This window comes from Orbicella faveolata, unplaced genomic scaffold (genome assembly GCF_042242905.1).
Source record: "Orbicella faveolata isolate gen_17 unplaced genomic scaffold, um_ofav_v1 contig_34, whole genome shotgun sequence".
NCBI lineage: Eukaryota > Metazoa > Cnidaria > Anthozoa > Scleractinia > Merulinidae > Orbicella > Orbicella faveolata.
This window is the reverse complement of record NW_028301563.1, coordinates 13,795,387-13,819,842: the sequence shown is the minus strand read 5'-3', so window position 1 is coordinate 13,819,842 and position 24,456 is coordinate 13,795,387. Positions and strand designations below refer to the sequence as shown.

The window sequence follows — 24,456 nt, the reverse complement described above, 5'->3', positions numbered from 1 at the left end:
ATCCCTTATTGACCAGGCATGTTAAAAAAATGTAAAGTGTAATGTAAATCTTTTTATAGTGGTCATGCACTTAGCTATACAAGCACTACGCTTAGCTAGTTTACAGGCATGCCACTAAAACAAAGGAAACAAATATTTCAAATAAAGGTAACATAGTTAAAAATCCCAACTGGCAGGAGGCAGACCAGTTGGCTATTTAGGTCAAGATGGCACAGTGCGTTCGTTTGTTGCAAGTTTACCTCGACTCCGTGTCGGTCTATAAACATGAATGTCCAGCCATCTTGACCTCACGCTTGGTCAATAACCCATATTTATCAGTTAAATTTTCGGCGATTTCTCGGCTATCGGTTAAAACTTCTCAGTTATCACGAATTTCTGCAGATCTCGGATCTTTGCCATCAGTAATTAAAAAGTTTGACTAATTCTCAGTTATCAGCTGAGCCCCGTTATGCCCTCACACGCGCATGCGCACATTCCCCGATAGCGATCATGGCGACTAACGGGGAAGTTGCGCGAATGGAGATTTGGGAAGTGCTGAGCACAGCGCCGAAATTGAAAACAGTCAATAAGAGACAAATACAGGGAGCGGAAAAAGAACAAAGCATCAAATAAAAATGCGCAGAAAACATTCGGTCCATTAAGCGTCTTAGTCTCTCTACGTTATTTTAGCAGAGTGGATCACTTAATTTAATTTGATCCTCTGTACCCTGCTGAATTGGTGGTTCTGAAACCACTTGTCTCTGTTTGTTTGTTTCCTGTTTAGACTGGAACTTGTCGCGTTTTGATCATCGGAAGGACTTGGTTTAATCACACTAGATTGTCTGGATTATTCTATTTCGAATTAATTACCAGGGCCGGGTTAGGATTAGCGAGAATTTTAAGTTTAAGTTTAATTTTTTTTTTAATTTTGATTTCAGTTTTGTAGTTTTTCGCCGACGTTTTCTGTTCATGGATTGTCTAGATTAAAGGAGCTACGTCGCCGTTTGCGCGTCTTGAAAAGTTTAACCTAAAATTTTTCAAGGTCGTCGTCTGTAATCCGTGTCAATCTTGTCCATCCTTAACCCTCCTTGTTCATTTATGGTTTGCAATTATTTCTTACATGTTTTTTTATCTTAGTTAACTAGTATTTTCTGGTTTCATTCAATATGAAGGTTATTTTGTACGTGCCCAAAATAACACAAAATACCATGACTGAAATCCTTTAAGGGAAGCTTTTTCGAGTTAATTACCAGGGCAGGGTCGTTCAAAGCCCGGTTAAGCTAACCCAGGATTAGCGAAAATTTTAATTTCAGTTTTGCAACTGTTTTGCAACTTGTCGCTGACGTTGTCTGTTCATATTGTTTGCCCTTCAGGTTTGAATTGGAATAATCTCAATCTATACAAAGCATAAGCAGTGAAAAACATTTTTATACAAAAAAAGATTAATACATACTTCGGTTAACTTTTAATCCTGGGTTAACGTTTAATAGCTGGCTTTCGAAGCCGTTTCTTCTATAAAGTAGTTAGGACTGGGAAGACGGTGTGAGTGAATTTTGATAAAAGTAAATGGAGAAAACAGTAATTTATAATCAAACGGCGATCTACAGTTTTGCCATCTTATTTTAAAACTAAAAAGCAATGTGAACAAAACTGTTTGACGCCATTTTTTTGTTTCCCTCTTCAGTCAGGAAGCAATGTCTTAGCACTACATTGACGGCCGAAGCTTAAACTAAGAACCCAGTGATATGGTCTCAGGTAGGGGAGATCAACTTCAGCCTCTCTCTGAGGCAACTGCAGTATCGAGAGTTTATATGTGAAAGCGTCGTCCCTGTAGGCCGAGTCAAAGTTGACCCCGCATGATTATTCATAACGCTTATTGAATAATTAAATGTGCAACTATCCCTCTTTCTTTGAGTTTCCCTCGGTCATTCGATCACAGTGGGTTTTGCCGAGTTAATTTTCACTTCTTTGATACGAATTTCTGCTTTAAATCCTAAATCTAGGCATTACCTGACACTCGCCACGCCAGGAGTTGTCCCGGTTAGGCGAGTCAAAGCGTTTATATGAAGAAAAGTTGTCCCGCTTGTCAGGGTTACCCAACCTGCCGAGACGAGACAACTCGCCCATCCTCTTGTAAACGGTTGGTTGAATTTTGCAAAGAAATGAGCTAAAAGTTACCTCTGCCAGGGTAACTCGGGAAGAGGGTTGTCTCGGGTATCCGAGACCATATAAATGGGGCCTGAGGAAGTAACGTAATTTTTCGTTTCAGAAAAGAAAGCCACGCTAGTTTTAGTTCTGGGTGTTGAAGCGAAACAATAAATATTGAATATTGCTTTTATATCATAAAGGAAAATTGAGTATTGCTTCAAGATCGTGCGTTGAGGATTGAATATATATATGTACTTCGTTTCAACTCAGAAACAAAGAATTTCTGTCAATGCAAAACAAATCAAGACGACATAAGCTAACAATAAATACAGATCATTCATGAACTTCTAATTCGGAAAATCACTTGTTGCGTTCGACAGAACGCAGTTCTAATCGCGTAATGCATGAAAATTCGAGATCTGTGTATGTATCTATCTGGGGACACTAATTTGGACCCCACCCCCCACCCAAAAAAAAGTTTTTCAGGGGAAATGACGTCATCTCTTTGTTCATCCATGTACTTTCTTTCGAGTGTTGCGGAATATTGTGTACTTTCGAGTGTCGAGGCAGCTTATTGTAGACTGTAGTGGATACTGAAGTCGGTTATTTTTAAGTTCGAAGTCAGTGTTAATGGCGTTTGAAAACCTTGCAGACATGTCTTCACGAAATGTGTAAGACTTTTCGAGGCAGCTCATTGAAGACTGCAGCGGATAAGTTATTTATTTAAAGTTCGAAGTCAGTGTTAATGGCATTTACAAACCTTGCAGACAAAGTCTTCACGAAATGTGTACGACTTTACGTACGAACAGAAAGATGCAGTTTGGCTGCGTGTTGTGTACCCTCTTCTCTTCGACAAAAACCAACGCTGCTTTCTGCTGAATAAATCAAAGGAGGAAATGTGTAGTTTCAGTCTCTCGCCTAGATTTCTGTGCACAAAATGTGTAACATAAACCCAACGCGCGACAAAAGTGTTTAACCAGAAGAAAGCTTTCAACTCCCACAGGATTGCTTTGATACACAAACATGTCCTCTGTTTCATTGTTTCGGAAGTGAAAATGCCCTGAAGCTGTTACCCCAAAGCCAAGGCGATTCAAAGTCGTGTTCGTAAACAAAATAATTGCCCTAGTTCTGGTAATAAAAGCACGTCGTCTCGCATACCGACGGAACAAACATGATTGGTGTCGATTTATACGGTCAGTATAAAACACGCTCTGGGGACTGCTGACTGCTGACTGCTGACTGCTGACTGCTGACTGCTGACTGCGGACTGCGGACTGCGGACTGCGGACTGCGGACTGCGGACTGCGGACTGCGGACTGCGGACTGCGGACTGCGGACTGCGGACTGCGGACTGCGGACTGCGGACTGCGGACTGCGGACTGCGGACTGCGGACTGCGGACTGCGGACTGCGGACTGCGGACTGCGGACTGCGGACTGCGGACTGCGGACTGCGGACTGCGGACTGCGGACTGCGGACTGCGGACTGCGGACTGCGGACTGCGGACTGCGGACTGCGGACTGCGGACTGCGGACTGCGGACTGCGGACTGCGGACTGCGGACTGCGGACTGCGGACTGCGGACTGCAGACTACGGACTACGGACTGGGTATAAAACATGAACTTAGGTATAAAACGCGGACTAAACATTACGGACTGGGCATAAAACGCCGACTCAGGTATAAAATGCGGACTGCGGACTAAGTGCGGTCTACCGACTGCAGTCCATGTATTTTACTGACCGGTCGTAACTAATATCACATAATACATGTATAAACGAGAACATACCCTCTCGTATGCACGTGCTATGAGATCATTTCACTTATTTGCACCCCTGCTGAAGGGAGACCAATTTTACGCGTATCTAAAAGCTCAGGCACCGGCAAAATACTTTCCCTAGAATTTTTGTTTTTTTAACATACCAAACCTACGAAAACTCGAACGCACTCTTTAATCTACGTTTTCTACTAGTCTTAACAATTTACCGGTAACCATTTATACACCTGAGCGAAGAGAGGCCTTGTGAGAGTGAAGAGTTTTGCCCTGGAAAAACACAATGACCCCAAGCAGGGCTCGAACCAGGACCGCTCGATCCGAGTCCAGCGCACTAGTGCTTCTCGTCACCTTTCTTTACTCGGCCCGTCATCACTAAAACATAACTGAACGTTTCTCTTTAATATTTATTGTTTCTCTAGGCAATCTTGGAGTGCCCATGATCTACTTTTTACTTTGTCACGTGAATCTATACTATAAACCAATTCAATTCGCTAAACTCCTGGAGCTGAAAGCTCGAAGCACAAAAATCACATTTTACATAAATCTAGCCTTAGTAGCTTTAAGTATCACAGTAACACACGATGTGCCCGGAAGATAACAGTCATCCGTGAATATTCCTGTTAATTCTTAGCAAATTCAAATTCTAAAACTGTTTCAGACAATTTTACAAAAAATGTTTAAAAGGCGACACCTTTTCCAGAATTTCGCTTTATAAAAATCATATAAATTTATTCATGGGTAAAGGTCCTGGGCGATCTTGACGATCGTTAAATGAATTGATCAGTCTTTCGATCAATTTACTTGGACACATTCCTGCTCAAGGTTTACTTGTACTACAGGGTTAATTGGAGACCCCTACAAAAATTAAACAGGCTAAGTTAGGACATATTTACAGGTTAACTTTTTGAAGATATAAAATACCATACTGTTTCAAAGTTTCTTTTCAAAAACTAATTATATTCTATCTCTCATTTGGAGTAACATAATTGCCTTTTACATTGTCACATGTAGGTCTTTTATGAAAATGTTCGACCTTTCCGAAGCACTGAGTGTAAACTTAAATTCTTAGCGACAGCTACACTATACAATAAATTCTCAAACTGAAAAGTATTAATACTTTGCGTGAAAAATATATTATCAAAGCACCCGTCTTTTGGAATGTTTTGCAAAGACTTTGTGTAGCACTGGAAGCTAAAACGGACTATTTGTCAAATTAAAAAATTGGGAGACGTAAAACTTTGAGCTACTTCTGAAAGATAACATCTCAGCATTCCAAGAGGTTATACAGTGGAATCCCGTTACTATCATTACAACTACATCATCATATTGTGGTCGAATTCAAGGGATTCTTTGAAGAAAATTACAGGAAAATGACTGACTAAGCATTTTCTTCTGGTCAAAAAAAGTGCCCGTAATAATGGGTTGATCGCACTGACGGAGTGGTCTTGAGGCGGGCTTCAACTGACGTTGATGTTAGAAGTTACGCTTTTAAACTTATTTCCTAGTTGTATAATATCTGTGCTACACAATGTACATGTTAAAATAACATGAAGTTCTTCAAACGCAGTCTTTCCTTCAGTTTTAAGAAGTTGCAACATTTCATTGTTTCCTCAGGAGTTTCTTGAGTCATGTATCGCCACAGTGAAGCGGTCTAGCCTTCTTAACCTGTGAGAGAGGACAGTGTATGTAACAAATAAACGAGTGGTAGAAAATGTCACTGACAAGATAGATTTGCCACTGACGAGTGTACATATCTTGTCTAAAGAAGATTTCATTGAGACGAATAACTTGTTGACAGTCCAAACCAAACCAAAACTTCTTAACAATAATAAGGAAAAAGATACTAGCCATCAGAAGCGCTACTATTCACATAGGATTGGCACCAAATCGTTGATTCAGGGATTTGCTTGTAAAACGAGTGTTATCCCTAGATCGTTGAGCTTTGCTTCCAGTTCAAGAAAAACTATGAAAAATGTTGATAACAGGGGCCAGTTGATCAATGGGCAGATAACGCTATCCACCGGTTAAATCACTATCCAGTGGATAACTGTTGTTTATGTTTGTATTTTCTGATGAAAATTAAAATAATCGTCTTCGTATATACAGCAAGTACATTGGACTTCTTTTCGTTCCTCTGATAAACGTTTCAGCACATTGGCGCCGGAAAACTAAGCGCCTCACATCTTCCTCATAAATGTCTTTTCCACGACAAGACTTCTCCCACGTATGAAATTTATAACTTCTTTCCAGGAGTGGTGTAAATTATTTCCGGTTAACCTCTACATGCGACTACCCTTAAATGTCTTGTGTAAAATGAATTGATATTGGACCTTAAGAGCAAACTACGCCACCATTGAAAGTCTTACCATGAACTATTCGCCACATTTTTTGAACAAGAGCTTCGCACTGCTTCTCCCAGCTGAAAGTATCTTCGTAACTTGTTCGCAGTCTTTGAATCTCTTGCAGCCGCTCTGCTCGGTCTTTCAGGCGGACGGCTGCGATTGCCTTGGCCCACTCTTTAGGCTCGGCTGACTCCACCACAAATGGCTTGCCTAATGGTAACGAACGCAGTGCATCTCCAAAACCCGAGTTTCCACTCGCAAGAATGGGAAGACCAGCAGACAAGGCTTCCAGCGCAGTCAGTCCAAAACCCTCCGTCCTGGACGGCATGATAGCAAGGTCGACCTCGTAAAACAACTCCTTCAATCTCTCTTTGTTTTGCACAAATTTCCTGACGACCAGTTGATCTCTTGAGATTCCACATTGTAGCAAGTTCTCTGCGACGTCCTGTTCTTTTCCATCTGGTGCACCCACAAATATCAAACGGTATGAATTGTCCTTCAGTTCACCTATTGCTTTAGCAGCAATGTCATATCCTTTGAGACTGAAGTCTTCTTGATCACCGCGTCCAAAGGTCAGCACCCTAAAGTTCTTGCTCTCCTCAGTGGTTTTCCTTTCGACTGAAAATTCTCTGAAAATACCTGGAGTCAGCGTCTATCCTTTCTTCCTCAGAGCAGGCTGACGGTGGGACTAATAGAGTGACTTCTACTTCCATGTGTTCTGCCAGCTGGAAGGCAAGCTTTCTGTTTACGGTTGACAAGCCTCCTTTTTTCGAACGCCACTCACTACCTAAGAGAGTTACTTTCAAAACTCTCTCGGACGCCCCTGGATTATCTTGTGCTGGCTCGCCCTGAGATGTGCCAGCTACAGAGGAAAGACATAAATCCTGCAATAAAATGAAAACGCCTTAATAAAAATGCATCGCAGCCAATTGTCTCGGTATATATTGTAAGCGGACATGAAATGCACTTATCTTGCAATGTAAGACTGCATCACTTTTTTTCAACTTGGTATAGCTGTTTCAGTAACTGTCACATTCTTCCTTTCGAATGCTGCCCTAATGGCAAGTAATATTGACGACTGTTACACAATTATTCCACGAGCGCGCGTTGGATATAAGATATTAAGCTGATTTAGCAACAGGACGGGAACGTCAGATGACGACTGCAGGGCGCGCGGAATAACCTCGATTCTGTTCCACTTTGACCATATTTGGGTATTTGTACTGCACGCGCCGTGGTCAAGTGACGTTCCCGTTCTCTTGCTAAATCAGCCTACCAGATAGGCAACGAGGTGCGTAGCGCCAAGTTGGCTATAATCGTGTAATATCCAATAAGCGCGAGTGGAATAATTGTTTTACTAAAAACGCCACCAAAATATAGAAAGCTAAACTAAAATAAAAACGCCGAGAAAATCACGCGTACGTTTACCGTATTTGTAGAGAATGGTATAATAGCTCATAACCCACGATGACTAAGCCAATAGAAACTCTCCAATTGCATTATCCAACGATCCAGTTTTTAATAATACCTGATATAGATAGATAATACATTTTGCGTTTGTTTTGTAACACCCATGCTGAACTACGATGTCCACCACTGGTGTTATTACTTGTGAAACACATTACGTTTTATTCATAAACCATACCTGGCTTGTTCTTTGTGAGTACCATTTTTCCAGACCAGGAACTATGAGTACCTTGCCACTGAAGCTTTTCATGCAGATCAAGTGTTCTCCTTGTTTTATTTCAAGGAGGTGCAAACAATCTTCGTGTGAGCACAAGGCTTGGCTGTGGTTTACACACTGCTGACTTCCCTGCAGACAGTAGGGGCATGCAACACAGAACTCGTACCGCAGATTACCAAGGTACTGGAACTGCTTCAACAAATCTTGCAAAGTGTCTTCCACAAACGATCGCACACTTCTTGCTGTTTCTCGCGATGTCAAAACTGAAACTGCTTCATCTCGAGTTCTCTGCCTGACGGAAATCTTGATGAACTTCTTCTTGCAAATCAGAATCATATCATGTATTATTTGCCGACCAACGACAAACCAAGCTCCATCTCGGTACAGGTTTGGGGGTTGTACGGATCCAATCTTGGAACACCAAGATATTGATCTTGAAACAAACTGAGAGAAGAATCCATGCGGAACAAAACCATCCACAAAGTGAAGATACAACGGGCAAGGATCGGTGGGCGATGGCTCCAGTTTAGCAAGGTCTTTAGGTGGCGACTTCAGTTGAGCGGGTACAAAGTACTTCACATCACTTGGCGAAGCTGAGAACTTGGCGATCAAACCAAATCGCTCCATCATGTCTAAGATGTCTTCCTTGACCAGGCCTTGCTAAATGAATTTGGAAAAGACACGATCGACAAGTTCCATGCTCAGGACACCGCTTGTCTCTACCTCCAACCAGTGCTTAGATTCTACGGGATCCTAACAGCAAACAAAACACACTTACGTTGCACAATTCCTTTTTGATGAAGCAAAGGAAGCTCTGTGAAAACGAAGCTCAACATGTCACGAACATGTGATAAGAGAAAATTTGAGTCCCCGACGGCATTTGAACCCATTACCTCCCAGTTATCAGCTGAGTGCTATAACCACTGAGCTATGGCGAAACTCATGGTTAGCGAGGCCATAATTATACTACAATTCTACGGGATTATTTTTATAACCCTGCTGGACATTCTTTAATTTGTCTCATGTATGTTCACTTGCATCGGTAAAAGACCAAGAGAAAAGAAACGCAAAACGCCTCTCCTAAAGAGTTTTGTCACTGAGGTATGATGTATCTTAAGACTTCAGCCGGCATTTTACAGGTCCGTCTTTGATAATCTTCCTTAATCTTGCTAAATTTAACTATCCCGGCAGCGTTTTGGTTTTACCAAATTTTAAGCTATTACTTTGAGACTTTATTTTAACGTAGTTTTAATCTATGATAAATAGCTACTTCAGTAACTCACACCGCTAATGCACTTGCCTTCGCCCAAAGGAATAGATCTCATTTAAAAGCTGTCCTCAATAAAAATCTACGTAGGTCCATATGACCAAGAGTTTGCTTGGGGAATACGCTAGGCGTTTCGTATAGAAGGTAGGCTTTTTAAGTGCTAAGCATAACGTCTTCGTACCGCTTTGTTGAAGGGTGGTATGGTTATCAGCATCTTGAATAGCTCAATTAACCATTGCGCCTTCAGTATGACTGTGCTGCGGTGCTTTACAATCATTCCGAGGTCATGATAAAAATGTAGCATGGCGTAGAACTGGTCTTCATCCTCGATAAAGCACACTTCTTTGGCATACGTTTGAAGTTGTTCCACATTCATGTGATACACATTCTCAGCTACCAAAGCTTCAACGACCTTTTCGAAGTTGAACCACCTAAAGAACAATCAAACAAAATAACTAATTAGCTTCGAAAAGTATTCATATATTAAACATCTCCCCCTTAAAATTTTTAAAAACAAAGTTAAACATAACATCTTACAATCATATTGCCAACATTCACCTGAAACTTACTAATCAATTATTTGTTGCTAATTTACATTAGTCCTAGGTATTTAGAGATTTAGTGATTTGCTCCCGCCGTTTACTTATTTATTCATATTTTTCATTTTTCCCTTATTTTGTCTCCTTTTTTTTTTGTAACCAAGAGTTTTTATAGTTTGGTGATAAAGTGTATGCTGTATTGAAATCTCCTAACCGATGACATTCCAAAACATGGGCTTCGAAAATTTCATGAGAAGGATAATTGATAGTTCCAATAGGAAAATTTCACAGAAAAAATCTTGGGAAATGCTATATGTTATCAAGATGACATATGAATGGAAAATTCCCATCGAGAGATTTTTACGGATATTTTCCCTGTAAAATTCTAAAGAAAGTACGTGAAAAATCCCCATGTAATACTTCATAGAAATTTTAAGTTTAATCAAATGTAAGACATGGCTCGTCAGAAATCCTAGTTTCTCGATAAGAAGACGCATTTCTTTTTTACTAAATTCATTGGAGGGTATTTTCTTGCTTCTCTCCACTTGTATAACCTAAATACTCTCCTCGATCTTTCAATGAATGCAGTTACAAATAAAGTATATACGTTCCAAACTCTCTTTCCAAGGATAGTATCGTATTTTTTATATTAAATGCTGGTTCTCTAAGACAGAGTTGTAAATAAGCCCTTCCAGCATTTATTTGAGGTGTAGTATTAGGTTAAGCTGTGATGGTTAAATATATGGCTGTCCAAAATGATAAACAAAAACCTTTGCTAATAAACTCAAGACCAAAAACATGCGGTGAAAACTAAACGCCGGGTCTACGTACAACGCCAAGTTTGAAATGAACGCCATAGAGTTTAATCGAGAAAATACGGTCAGTACAAAGTAATGAAAAGATTGAGGGAAAATGGAAGCACTAGTTGTGTTGATGTGATAAAATGACTGCAGACAGACAGACCCTAAATTTACTACACTACCGATGTGTACAACTATGAAGTGTACGAAAGGGTATAAATGAAAGACCAATTTAGTTGCAAAGAAACCCAAAAAGGTCTCAATGGGAGACCATAGCAACTGAATCCTTTTTACAGGCCTCTTGTGCAACTGTTGTTATCGCAAAGATGTGAATCTCTTTCTCTCGCGATATCACTTTACTTCACTGGTATCTTCTCCCCCATGTATGGCTCCTTCCTCAAAACATCCACGATTTTGGTCCGAAGAGCATGAATCCCATCGTCACTAGCAACATCAGTGTCACTTCCTCGCCCTGTAAATTACAAATGGCAACAAGCTGTAAAGCATCCAAACGAAGTTAATCGTGAAGTCCTAGGTGAATGGCAGTTGTTACAGATGAGCTCTTATTACCTGTGTCTTCTCTACACACGTTTGCTGATTTGTGCTACTTTCTGCTACAATTCGAGAACATGGCTCAGGAAAGATATTATTAAACAAACATACTCTAAAATTAATGGTCCCTTAAACAAAAACAAAAATAAACCTTCTGAGGTATCTTTGGCAGAGGATGTAAACAATGTAAATCTTTCAAGGGTTATCTTTACCGCAATACATACTCAAACTGCTCCCTCCACACAAAACAACGTCAATTCTAAGAAAGGCATGGCCAGTATTTGAAGAGATCCTCGGTTTTACCAATTTGCTTTACTGATGGATTTCATGAATAAACCAAACGCAGACTTAAACCTGAGTTAGCTAATAGTCATATATAAAGTGTCGGTTCATTGTAATTATTTTAATCAGTGATCCAGCACAACAAAATCGTTTACCTGTTTGTCGTTTACGCCTTTGCGCAGGCTTGACAAACAAATTCTTCATCTTGCGCACCAATGACTTCTTGCCCAGCGTGTTGTCAATACTGAAAAATGGCCGGATAACACGCTTCTCGTATTCCTTACCAGATATTCCCTGCTGTATTTTTGATGTCGTAGCCTCGATATCCTCAAATGGTTTATCAGCATGAGTGCCAACAATGAACACTGGAGGTCGGAGATAGGGCAGCTTGCCGCCTGAGTCGCCAATCATTTCCTCTCCTGTTAGTCTGATACTGTGGATTGTTACAAGCCATGACAGCAGATTCTCCAGATTTGTCTCGTTGTTTGGGTTTTCCAAAAATTGATCACGTGTTCCTTGTCGAACACAGGGCTGGGCTGGGGCATCTAGTGCTTTGCTGAGGCTGTGCACCAGGATATACACTGCACGTGGTGACAGGAACACAGGGTGAGAAGCGTAGTACAGGTGCTGCCCGGCAAAATCCCACAAATCTACAGTGACTATGGTTTCTCTCTCGTCATCAGCCTTTTCAGCATCACCATGCACGCCTTTAAGCATGTCCTTCAACCGCCGATACGCATGTTTTAGGACGTCTTCTGTAGGTGAGACTATATCCATCATCAATGCCGAATTTTTACCAGAACTTACACCGCTGTCATCGGTGACGTCACCGACGGTATTTTTTGCTTCAGTTTGTACTCGCATTTCACTCTCTCGCGAGGAAATGGTTGAGTTCTTGAGAGTGCAAACACTTTGAGCAACCTAAAATAGAGATGTGCCGCATTAGAGCTCTGTCAACTAATTTCTTAAGCATTGTGTTAAAGTACCTTGTATGCCTGCCTGGTGGTTGAGAGGCATCATAAAGCCTCGATAAACCCGTAAGTCATCAGCACGTTTTAAAGAATCAAAATGTGTTCTGAAACTTCGAAGGCAGCTGATATACCGTAATCGTGTTATCGGCGTTCGAGGTCAGATCGAGCGAGGCAGCAAAGTCCAAGAGCAGTTCTTGCCCAAGAAAAATACCCTCTGGTGAGTTGTGGCCCATTTGCCAAACGTTGCTAGTGTCAAAGTTTGGAAAGCGAGAACTGGTTTTTGACTTATAAAATTTGTCTTGTATCGACCGCCATGTTTTCCCGCGCACGAGGTGTAAAGACCCTTCCCGGCATGCATTGCGATCACGTTCTGCTCGCGTTTCTCGAACTGGCAACTAGATTGTTTCGACTTTTTTCATTTAAAGATAATAATGGCCAACAAGTAGCGATCGATTGTAACATAGATCTGTGATCCAGGTTGCGTTGATTTTATTTCATATCGGCATGATTTGTAGTGTTTTGAACTTCTGGGATCAGCGGACATGCAGATGTATGGAGACCCGTACGTTGCACAGAAGGGTTAATTTGTTAATCTGTTAAGCGGTGCGTGACATAAAGCTACGATCGCGTTTGTCGAAAACTATGTATTTATGTTGTGATTTTTAGCCATTTAAGACGTTGCTGTATTTGGAAAAGTGCTTATTTGATGTTTATTTGTTCAGTGCAGATAATCATCGTCCCGGATAACCAAAGTAAGTTCCAGATGTTAACACTATTTTCCGGCCGCCATATTTTATCTATTTAAACCTGAAATCAACATTTTTGAGCTTATCCGTTTCGTGTAATCAACATTTTGCTGTTTTCTAAGTGAAATCAACATCCTTGCCGTCACGCGTTAACGTGAAATCAGCATTTTTACCTATTTAGACATGAAATCAACATTTTTGAGCTTATACGCTGCGTGAAATTAACATTTTGCTGTTTTCTAAGTGAAATCAACAACCTTCCCGTCACGGGTTAACATGAAATCAACATTTAAACCTTTTTTGACCTAAACTCGACATTTTTTAGTTTTTACGTCGCGTGAAATTGACATTTTGTTGCTTTCTAAGAGAAATCAACATCCTTGCCGTCGCGCGTTAACATGACTCAACATTTTAAGAACTTTTGACCTGATATCAACAAATTTGAGCTTATATAAGTTGCGTGAAATTGACATTTTGCTGGTTTCTAAGTAAAATCAAAGTCCTTGCGGTCGCGGCGGGCCGATCCTTTGTTATAATAAACCGAGGCGAGACTTCGACTTATAACAAAGGCTTGGCTTGGCTATTATAACAAAGGATCGGCTCTGTTTATCATAACAAAGGCCCGGCTTCGTTTATTTGAAGGACGGCGGGAAAAGGGCGTCAGGTATTTTAATCAAAAGTAAACTTTGTGGAAAACGCTCCAAATTTCGCATGCAGTTTCGTTCAGGTATGTTAAGCAATGTCCCGTAGTTTTCGCGCTAAACTTCGCTTCGTTTTCGAGATATTGCGTATGCAATAAACCACTCGATTTTTCCAACTTGTGTGCCTTTTTTTGCATACGTTATTTCTCGAGAACGAAAAGCAACCCAGCGAAAAAAACTTCAGAGCAATGTTTCTCAGGTGAAACGAAACCCACATGCCAAAATTCAGCTAGTTTTGAGCACTTTCAAAAATGGCCGAAAAATCTAGGGGACGTTCTTGCATACGGCCTTTCATTTATATCTGAGAAATAGCGTAGAACTGAAAAAGTTCCCACAGGGACTCACTTTGCATAATAAATAAGTTAGCCTTATCTATCTCAGTTATCTCAGCGGATACTGAATTCAGTAGCTAAGTAGATAAGTAGCTATCAAGAAATTAAAACGACACTTAATAATTAATGTCTTGTCTCCTGGCCGGCCAGTGTCAGTACTGTTATACATTGCTCACTCCTCAACCTCTTCTACATGTACAGTGTAAGGAACTAATGATCGTTAGCCACCAAAATCAGAATTTGTTGGTAGCTTTGAGTATTTTTATCAATTAATCTTAAGCATACCACTTACTTTAAAACTAGAATGGCCCCAGACTTAAACGTACAAACCTGATTCATGTCGGAGCTGTTTGTGCCCACCTCCATTGTTGATTCTTCTCCTGTCAGTTCTAGATTTGATTCCATTTCCGAGTCTTCCTTTGCTTCATTGAGTATCCAATGATATTGTTTTTCAGCTAACATTCTTGATATGTCTTCAGAAAATTCCGCCAAACTTGGTTTATTCTCGCTAGTGAAATTCCAGTTTTTTACTTCATCGACTTTAATCTCGCAGACAGAAGGATCAACTTCGATGCCCTCAGTGCTCCGTTCTTTAGGGTTAAATGGCAAACCTAAGAGAGACTTCTTCAAACTTGTTTTGCCAGCACGATCCTGACCAACCAATAAAAGTCTACCACGGTAAACATTTACAAACCCATCCTTCAGCGCTTTTTCATAGAGCAGCTTTGCAACATCTCCTTGCGCTTGTATTTCTACAGGAGTTGTAGGTGTAATTGTAAGAACATGCTATGATTTTTCTTATTGCGCAGGCTGTATATCAGAAAGGAATTAACAAGGTGAAATTGGTTATTGTTGCATATTTTGAACACAGAGGTTTGAAAAAGTAAGTAACAAAGAAGCATAATATGCGATCATAATTGCGTATCTTATTCGCCTCCACATCAGGATACGTTAAATAATAAATGGTAGTAGTATAGGACGCTTATATGACCGGTAACCAATCAGGAGCCGAGAAAGACAATAGGCTATTGTTTGGAGAACAATGGACGCTATTGTTTTCCAAATCCAAGATGGCGCTATTTATTTTCAGCCAATCAGGAGCCGAATTAAGAACAATGGATGCTATTGTAATAGTAGTAGTAATAGTAATAGTAATAGTAATAGTAATAGCTAGTAGTAATAGACGCTCATATGAGCGGTAACCAATCAGGAGTCGAATTAAGAACAATGGATGCTATTGTTTTCCAAATCCAAGATGGCCGCCAGAAATTTCAGCCAATCAGGAGCCGAATTAAGAATTCAAGATGGCGGCGCCCACGAAAGTCAGCCATGTTGGAAAACAGCCCACCAGCCTCGACGGAGGACTGGGATCGGTCTCACGGATTTCCATGACGACACAAATCACGCCAGGGTCACGCAAAAAATGTCATGCAACTTCAAAATCGATACTTACAGTGTCCTGTGGTCCTAAACGACAGAGGTCTGTCCGGCAAGTGGCTAGACTGAGAGACTTGGGTCCGAGTCTAGCCTATATAGGGTGTGGCAAAGCATCATCGGACAATGACATCACCGGTATCCAATCAGAATACTCAGAGTGGTTGGTTTCCCCAGTCCTCATCTCTAAAGGAGAGCACTGAACCAAACATCACACAATGTCAAATGTCACGAACTTTAATATCAAAACTTTTGCGCTAACATTAAAAGATATGACGTCATTGCCATGTTGATTGAGTAAAAAGACCGGTTTCTATCGTCATCGCACAATGTTTCAAACGAACTTTAATGTCCAAAACGTTTGCGCTAAAATTACAGAAAGCTGGTCGTTGTGTCTCAAATAAGATAACACTATCAAAAGAAACGGAACAGAAATAATTTGATCTAGCGTGAATGCAATCCTTGACTAGTAACGAATAATAAGCGAAGACAAAACTTTATAGGCTAAAAGGTGAGAAGAAAAAAAAACACAATTGAAATGCCTCAAGTGAAAATGAATTGCTAATGGCAGTTTGCAATAAAATCTAAACTCCTTGATCTCGACTGTTCCCTTGAGAAAAGCATCATTCAAAGGAATCTTGAACAAACAAAAGGCATTTTGGGCGACCATTGAAGAATTAACATAATCAGTCAGAGATGAAACATGGAATAAATTAAAACCGAAAAGCACATGATTAGAAGCTGAAATCATGATAGACTGTATCTTAACCCTTGAGAATATCAAAGGAATTTCAAACAAACGATTCGCGCTTGAAGTAAAGATTTAACTTCATTTACAAACACTGGAAATCGCTCCCAATTCAACAATTATAGTTGTCTAAGCGGGTTTCCAATAGCGCCAAAATAAATCACTTACATCAAATATAGTCCTTTCCTTCAAAGCGTCACACAACTAGCAAGCAACTAGCGAGTTCTTCCAACCGACAAGAACCTAGGCCCTGCCCTGATGTCAACAGACTGGGTGAAAACTGAGACACTTAGACATTTGAGCGATGAACTCTCTTATTCTAAGGTCACCCTAGAAGACTGGTATGTTTATCGTGACAATATAATTAAGCGTCGTGAACAGCTTATGTCAACTTACTGTCAGTTAATTGTTCCTAATGTCGCTAGATTCCTCCGTAGTTACGATCATTTTATAACTCCGGCTAAATTTTATGTTATCCCTAAGATACATAAAACACCTATGGTGGGCAGACCTATTGCTGCTAGTCATTCATATATTACTAGACCTATCAGCATTTTTGTTGATGAGCTTATCAAGCCTAAACTACGTATGCCTACTGTACCTAGGGATTCTAGCGAGTTGATTCAATTATTGGAGAACACGGTTTTGCCCCACTCCAATTGCTTTCTTGTCACCGCGGACGTTGTTTCCCTTTATCCCAATGTGGATACCAAGAAAGCATTGGTAGCCCTCGACCTCCTCCTTCGAGAGGCTCTAGCGCCCGAGACTCCACTGTTGATTCAACTCGCTAGGCTGGTTTTAGAGAATAATTTCTTATCCTCGGAGTTTAGCTCCGACATCTTTCATCAAGAGTATGGTATCGCCATGGGCACCCCATTTGCCGTCACGGTAGCCGATGCATTTATGTATCATTATGAGAAAGATATCGTACAGAAATATTCTAGTTATCTTACTCTTTACCGGCGGTATATCGATGATATTTTCGCCATTTGGGTTGGCCCCAAAGATACCCTTCTAGAATTTCTGGACACTCTTAACAACAAAACAGATCGTATAAAGCTTACTTCTTGTATTAGCGATAGTAGCATTTCCTTTCTGGATTTGTTTCTCTATAGGGATGCTTCAACAAACGTATTGTAGTTTTCTACATTTCAAAAGCCTCTTAACAAATATCTATATATACCTTTCGAGTCGTTTCATCCATCTAGCAACAAGAAAGCCTTTATTAAGGGGGAATTAATGAGGTACGCTAGAAATAGTTCTTCCCTTGAGTCTTTTTCCGAGACCAGGGAGAAATTTTGGAGGCGGCTACGAGTTAGGGGTTATCCTTTTAGATTTCTGCTCCCACTGTTTCGTGAAATAAGATACAGTGACAGGAGAAGGTGGCTTATGCAAAAACCTAAAAATAGGTCTAGGGTTAACAAGACTATTGTCTTCAAAACCACTTATAACTGTAGTCACGCACGTATTAAGCATGTTATTAGCCAGATGCTTCCAGATTTGGATTGCACTGTTTGTTACAAATCTACTGTAACTTTAGCTAATCTTTGTAAGTAAGTTTATTAATTTTTTGGGGCCCACAGTTTTAGCTAAAACTGTGGCGTGTCACACTTAAAATATGTCACACCTTAATAATATTTTTACGCCTGTTTCCTAGACGCATTACCGAGCGGTTTGTATACGCAAATCCGCAGGTGTCGTTTTTTGCGAAATGCAGAATTGTATCTAGGTATATATACAGGTATACTTGATTGTATTGTTAAACTCCCTGAAGAAGTGTGCGCTAGTCACACGAAACGCGTAGGAGAAAATAAAAAAGTTTTACAACTCAAGTAGTTCGCAGACGTGCTGCTCACTGGTTTTACTTTAAAAAATTAAAGCATCCATTGTTCTTAATTCGACTCCTGATTGGTTACCGCTCATATGAGCGTCTATTACTACTAGCTATTACTATTACTATTACTATTACTATTACTATTACTATTACTATTACTATTACTATTACTATTACTATTACTATTACTATTACTATTACTATTACTATTACTATTACTATTACTATTACTATTACTATTACTATTACTATTACTATTACTATTACTATTACTATTACTATTACTATTACTATTACTATTACTACTACTATTACAATAGCATCCATTGTTCTTAATTCGGCTCCTGATTGGCTGAAAACAAATAGCGCCATCTTGGATTTGAAAAACAATAGCGTCCATTGTTCTCCAAACAATAGCCTATTGTCTTTCTCGGCTCCTGATTGGTTACCGGTCATATAAGCGTCCTATACTACTAATGGTCTATAAGCAAAAATTGTAAATATCTAACATGGCTCCAAGGCTTAGGGGACTAAAACAAAAGAAATAACAATGAGATTGAAATACGAATAAGCTGTTTCTTTTGTTTTAGTCCCTTAAGGTTCGACGGGATAGTTTATTAGGATTGGCCCATTACCAATAAATTTAAGAAGTACGTAGTCAAGTTAGCTATGTTGCTACGTCATGATGCACCAGGGCACGGCATAAGGTAACTGGCTATGCTTTAAGCTAACCTGTAATGTCTATTGACATCCTTTGTGGCTTCAAATCCATTAGCCTCATGAGATTTCCAATTTCTTCATATGTCAGGGGATTACCTGTCACGGACAGCTTCTTAAGATGGTTTAAATCAACGATATATTGACAGAGTCTTTTAATTTTGTTATTACTCAATCTTCTAGTTTTTCCAGATTTTTCTATTTGCCGATAGTGTTGAAAGTTCGTTGTCATTCAAAAACAAGTGGGTCAGGTTGATCAGGGTGACAACAACTTCCGGAAACTGTGTTAGCTTGTTCTGGTTCAAATTCAGCTTTGTAAGGTTTGACAGGTTACTTGTACTAAGTGGTAACTTTGCGAGCTCATTGTGTGAAAGATTCAGTATTTCCACCTCCGTCAGTTTTGTGACAGCATCTGAAATCCTTAACAATCTCTTCCCTTCCAGATTTGAAGCCTTGCTATCTTTACGAATTGTCTTCGTTGAAGTATGTTCCATGTCCAACAGTTCCACTACAAAAAAATAATAATTCCTCATTCAGTTGTTTTAGATTAAGGTTCCTTTTGTCAATTTAGGACTCAGCTGTCTCTGATTTGCAGTATCAAAACTGCAAAACCGAAACATGCATTGTCAATAATGCCTCAGTACTATTTAAATCCTTACTGGACACGAGAAAACCATGTCAGCGGTTAAAGCTTAAGTAGCAGAATATTAAAAACAATTGCGCCGCACCAGCAATGTGGTGTTCGCCAAAGATATGGAAAAGCGACCAAGGACAAGTCTCATACTTTACAACGCTTTTCACATCCGGGCCTTACAACAATGACTCCTTGCCATCAATGCAAAGAATAGCTGAAGGAATTGGAGAAATGGTACAAGCAAAGCAGTCTTAGAAGACTCTGTTGAGGTTAAGGACGCAGGATACGGATGCGTTTAACACTACACTTTTCGCCAACTCACAAAAGAGCTGGAGCACAGACATAAGTCAAGGGTGGTACAACTTTAAAAGTCACAGGTTAGGCTGTACTGAAATTTTATAATTTGGCTAGTGACATACCTTGCATACAGTGGCTACGCCCGCATTACGAGCGGCAGTCAAAAACAAGCTGCCCTTAAAATAGTCTTTTTCTTCGCAGTTAACAAAAATAGAGAGAATGACAAAGTTGCTTTGGCCTCTTCTCAAACTTCACTCGAGAACCTTAAGTTTAAGGTATCAGTATACTCCAAAATTGACCATTTTTCAAAAAAATTGTTTTTCGCTTTTTCCGATAAATCTTATTGCGATCTTTCATTTAAAAAAAAATTATATGAAAAAAGATTGACTCTAAGCAGTTATGAACGAAAAACCCTTCTTTGCATTACCTCTAACTGATAGCTGTCAACGGGTTGTCACGAGAAGTACATAAAAAGTTGCGTGACAGATTGCCGCGTAGTACGATTGCCTACATTTGTGTTTGGTAGTCGACGAGCTGTTCTGAGTGTTCTCCGTTTGTAGATTGTTGATTTGAGCTTAAATATGTCGTCGATGTCTTCACTTGTCCACTTGCAAGAGCGAAGAAATTACTACATAGCAAAATGCCGGGGCAGAAATGTTTCCAAAACAATCGATCAGAATTGGACCGATGATTTAGCTGGCCAGCGACAAAGGTTCCTGCTACGAGCAGGAGCAGTTTCTTGCACTGGACGAGGAAGATATTTGACATTCTCTAAGCATTACTTCCTTGGCGCCGTCCGAAGAGGTCACGGTAACGTATCAACTCAATCGGTATCTTGTGGGTTTCCTTTATGTTGTTTACGAGTGCGCTCTTTCATTGCCTACGTTATCTCCAAGCAAATGCGTTATACAGATCGAAAAGAAGAAACAGAACCGAAAAATATTTTCTTACTAACCTGGGTACACGAGCGGTGGAATTCAGATCTTGCAAAGGATATATCCCGCCGGAGGCAACATTTAAAGGGGTAACCCGAAAACACTGGCCCCCGGTCCGCGGATCCTCACTACGGACCGGGTCCACGGACTACCTATGGACCAGTTCACGTACTACCCCTACTGACCCCCTCTATGGACCACCCCCAAAAGAGAATAAAAACAAAATCGTGTCGGCGAAATTTCCAACGTTACATTGTACAAATATAACAGACTTGGGTTCAGGCTCGGGCGCAAGTTATATCATTACACATTGCCATTTCCTTCGGTGTGGCCATTCAGTATATGAAAGACCGGGAAGCCTCCGGGTAGCCTCAAGAAAACCTCTGGGAAGCCTCGAAATTTGTGCTCTTTCCCCTCTGCCATTTTGTTTAGCCCATTCTCCCGTGGGTTCGTGAACTCGTTCCAGGCTTCACAATTTGCTCAGCGGAATTACAGATACAAACAAGCTTAAAAAACTCAAAAACACATCTTACATAGCCAGATTGAGCTACGAATGGGAGGTTACAACTTTCGTTCTTTTTGCCATCGGCATCTCCTTAAACTGAAAACAGCTTTTAGGCATTTTTTTTTTGGGGGGGGGGGGGGGAGGGGGATGTTAAAACCCAAGTCTCTTACATTTGCACAGTTTAACACTCGAAATTTCGCCGACACGATGAATCTATTAGACAACCCATAAGTGAAATCTATATTTATTATCTTTACACTATTTTGGGGTGGTCGGTAGAGGGGGTCCGTAGGGGTAGTCCGTAGACCGATCCGTAGGGTAGTTAGCGGACCCCAGTCCGTAGTGGGGGTCCGCGGACCGGGGTCAGTGTTTTTGGGTTACCCACATTTGAGCCCGCTTTGTAATTGATACGAATTCCCTTGGTAAAGTAAAATGAGCCTTCACTTTATTGATCAAGGCGTCATTATCTTCACACCTTTTGTGTAATTATCTCATTGCACCGCAAGAACGTCTTCAAGTATATTTTCCTTCGTATCTCAAAAAAAAAAAATTCAGCGAGTGAAGCACACCTTTCGAGTTCGTTTCCAGCGAGTTTTTAAGGTCTTTCGCTGAAATTTGGAGAGAATGTTGTCCGATAATCAGGCAAAAAAAAAAAACAAAAAAAACAGGTGTCGGGAAATTTTTAGTTTTCGCTTCTTTCAAAAGTTATGACTATTTTAGTGAAGAGAATTCATGTTTTATCAACTTTCAAAGTTTAACTGCGTGTCAAAAACAAACCCGACGAAAAAAAAAATTCTCGACTCCGTTTTATAAGAAAGGGGTCAAGAAGACATAGCGATGTGAATCCTGTCCTCTCGCTCAAACCCGATCGGAAACGAACTTGATTAGTGAACCTCTGTACTTTGGGAAATAGAGCGCCATATTCGCTATATATTTTTTTATATTATCTTAATAAATATACTTTCGTAATCTACAATTCTTAAACTTTCAGAAAATATATACTTTACTGGAGTTTTCGTCAAATGTCCGACCGTAAAGCGGCGCAAACGAATGATGGTTGTTTGGGGTATACTGATACCTTAATTTGACGAGGAGCAACATATTTTGCTCAGAAGAGCACAACTAATATGTTATCTGGCGACACTCGGCGAGTTAAGAGCGAGTCGCCGGATACGCCGGGGAAAGCTGATTTTCGGCGCCAAATTAAAAGCTTGGAGACACAAAATTTTGCATATTTTTCACTTTTTACAATTTGTTGTGGCTTTCGAAGTTATAGTTTTCTTTATGTTAATATTCAACGCTGTCTCTAGTGAGAAACGTTTCCCGACTTTAAAGCCTTTCCTGTTAACAAACATTGACATCGACAATGGTTTTCCCCGGCCCTACTGAATCCTGATTGGTCAATTCAAATTAATAAAATAAATCACTTTATTACAGTGTGAAAGTCTTTAACACTACTATGCTAATTAACGACACTGAAATGAGTAAACAAATATTGTGAATTGAACTGAAATATGTTAAAAATCCAAACTGGCGGGAGACTGAGCAGTTGGCTATTTACAAAGCGTGGAAGAGTTGAATCTGGGACCACCAAACACAAATCCATCTAGTGGAAGGGAGGAGATTTGAATTCGGGACCTCCGTATTACAAAAAAGTGCCAACTTACTTCACGCCAACTTCACGTCCTGAACTAATAACAAATGAGCAGAAACAAGTTTTAACCGATCTGAAAGCGAATTTGTGTCCTGACTGACTATTAAGGAAGTGTCTCAACAATAAAACAAACCCAGACAGTCACAGGAGAGGCCACTGGGGTTTGCGGTGCTTCCTTATGTTAAGGGTGCATCCGATCGTTTGGGTTGCGTCCTCCAAAAATTTCACATTTGACTATCTTATAGACCGCTAAGAACATCACCTCATAAAACGCCCAAGGACCGACCAACGATCAACCAAGTCCTAGGGATCGTATACAAAGTGAGGTGCTATAACTGTTTCTTCGCCTAGATTATGGAGAATACTCGTAAGCGCTCGTGGAGCTCGCAAGGAGCAAAACATGCGAGCAACAGCGAATCAGCAAATAAACAACGTACTGAGTCCAGGGATAAACAACTGATAGATGCCCGGGTCTTCGAACGAGGTGTGACCAAATACCACAAGAGGAGTTACGTGTCGGAGTTAGGGCCACGATGACGTTAACGAGGGTAAAACGTTCCCTCGCGCTTACGCATCTCTAATTCAAATTAAAAACGACAGCACACAGGTTTGTAGCACAAGCAGTAACGAACCTTTTAACATTGTAGCCATGATGAAGGTGAACAGAAGTTACCAAAAATTTAGTAAAACAAAACCAGATCGTTTTATAACTCACCTACTGTTAAGAACAACTTTTCCACATTCTCACCGGTTAATGCTGACAATTCCATAAATAGATCCACATCATTGTCATGTGCACAAGACTGACCATCCTACACAGTCAAATTCAAGAAACAAAACCCTGTTCAATGAGCTGAACCTGTAGTTTCAGTAGCCTAGGAGGGAAACTGGATTTACACAGGTACACTGTATACAGATAACCATAGGGCGCCGTTTGTAATGATCAATTATTTATTCTACTTTTGGTCGTTTATATTTTCGTGATAACTTGGTTTATTTATGATTATTCATTACTGACCACCCATTCACAAACAGGTAACGAATCCTGCAATCTGATTGGTTTTCAGCGCGGTCCGGATTTTTCTAAATCTCTACCCACGGTCTTAAACTTTTGTCTTCCACTTTACAAGATAAGGAAAAATAAATAAGTTATTTAACGGCTTACAGTCGGTCCGTATGGTGAAAATCTGTGACCTCGGACTTGAAAATGCTGCCCCACGCCGAAAATGCTGTCCTTTGCTACTTGAATAACGATCAATAGATTATAAGAAAAAACTCTTCCCTGATGATGGTGTATCAGTTCTTCAACAGACATGGCTTCTCTAATTGCTCTTGTAACGGCTGTACACAACCTCGCATTCTGACCTGATCCGTACGCCATATTTACTCAACCGCGGAGATCAAACTCTACGCAAACACTAAGCGCCTTCTTTATGTTACAATACTGCTGGGCGACATTTGAGCCCATCGAGTTGACACTAAGGTTATTTCAAATAACCAATTTCATAAAATTGAATTTGGCTATTTGAAATAATAGCGTTAACATCGTTCAAAACGTAAAAAGGACAGGCCAAAGGGTTT

General features: G+C 40.3%; 1 protein-coding gene and 1 pseudogene across 2 annotated transcripts; both read right to left on the bottom strand.

Annotated features, from left to right (window-relative positions):
• Window positions 1-6,232: 6,232 nt before the first annotated feature.
• LOC149104908 (uncharacterized) lies at window positions 6,233-11,009 on the bottom strand (annotated as a pseudogene). The gene is made up of 5 exons (XR_016201418.1): window positions 10,894-11,009; window positions 9,376-9,625; window positions 7,889-8,680; window positions 6,883-7,127; window positions 6,233-6,785 (listed from the first exon to the last, which is right to left on the bottom strand). The product of XR_016201418.1 is annotated as an uncharacterized LOC149104908 (transcript).
• A 73-nt stretch (window positions 11,010-11,082) lies between these two features.
• On the bottom strand, window positions 11,083-19,344 carry LOC149104907 (uncharacterized). The gene is made up of 4 exons (XM_089271364.1): window positions 19,057-19,344; window positions 14,448-14,903; window positions 11,523-12,288; window positions 11,083-11,213 (listed from the first exon to the last, which is right to left on the bottom strand). The coding sequence occupies exons 1-4, from the start codon at window positions 19,342-19,344 to the stop codon at window positions 11,083-11,085; spliced, it is 1,641 nt and encodes a 546-aa protein (XP_089127490.1).
• Between the last annotated feature and the right edge of the window lie 5,112 nt (window positions 19,345-24,456).

Excerpts from the sequence above, each read along its gene's own strand:
- LOC149104907 (XM_089271364.1), bottom strand. The coding sequence starts at position 19,344 with ATGGAACATACTTCAACGAAGACAATTCGTAAAGATAGCAAGGCTTCA. Across the intron at positions 14,904-19,056 it reads ACGAACTTTCAACACTATCG|CATGTTCTTACAATTACACC; the intron begins GCAAATAGAAAA and ends GAAAAATCATAG. Across the intron at positions 12,289-14,447 it reads ACAGCTCCGACATGAATCAG|GTTGCTCAAAGTGTTTGCAC; the intron begins GTTTGTACGTTT and ends TCTCTATTTTAG.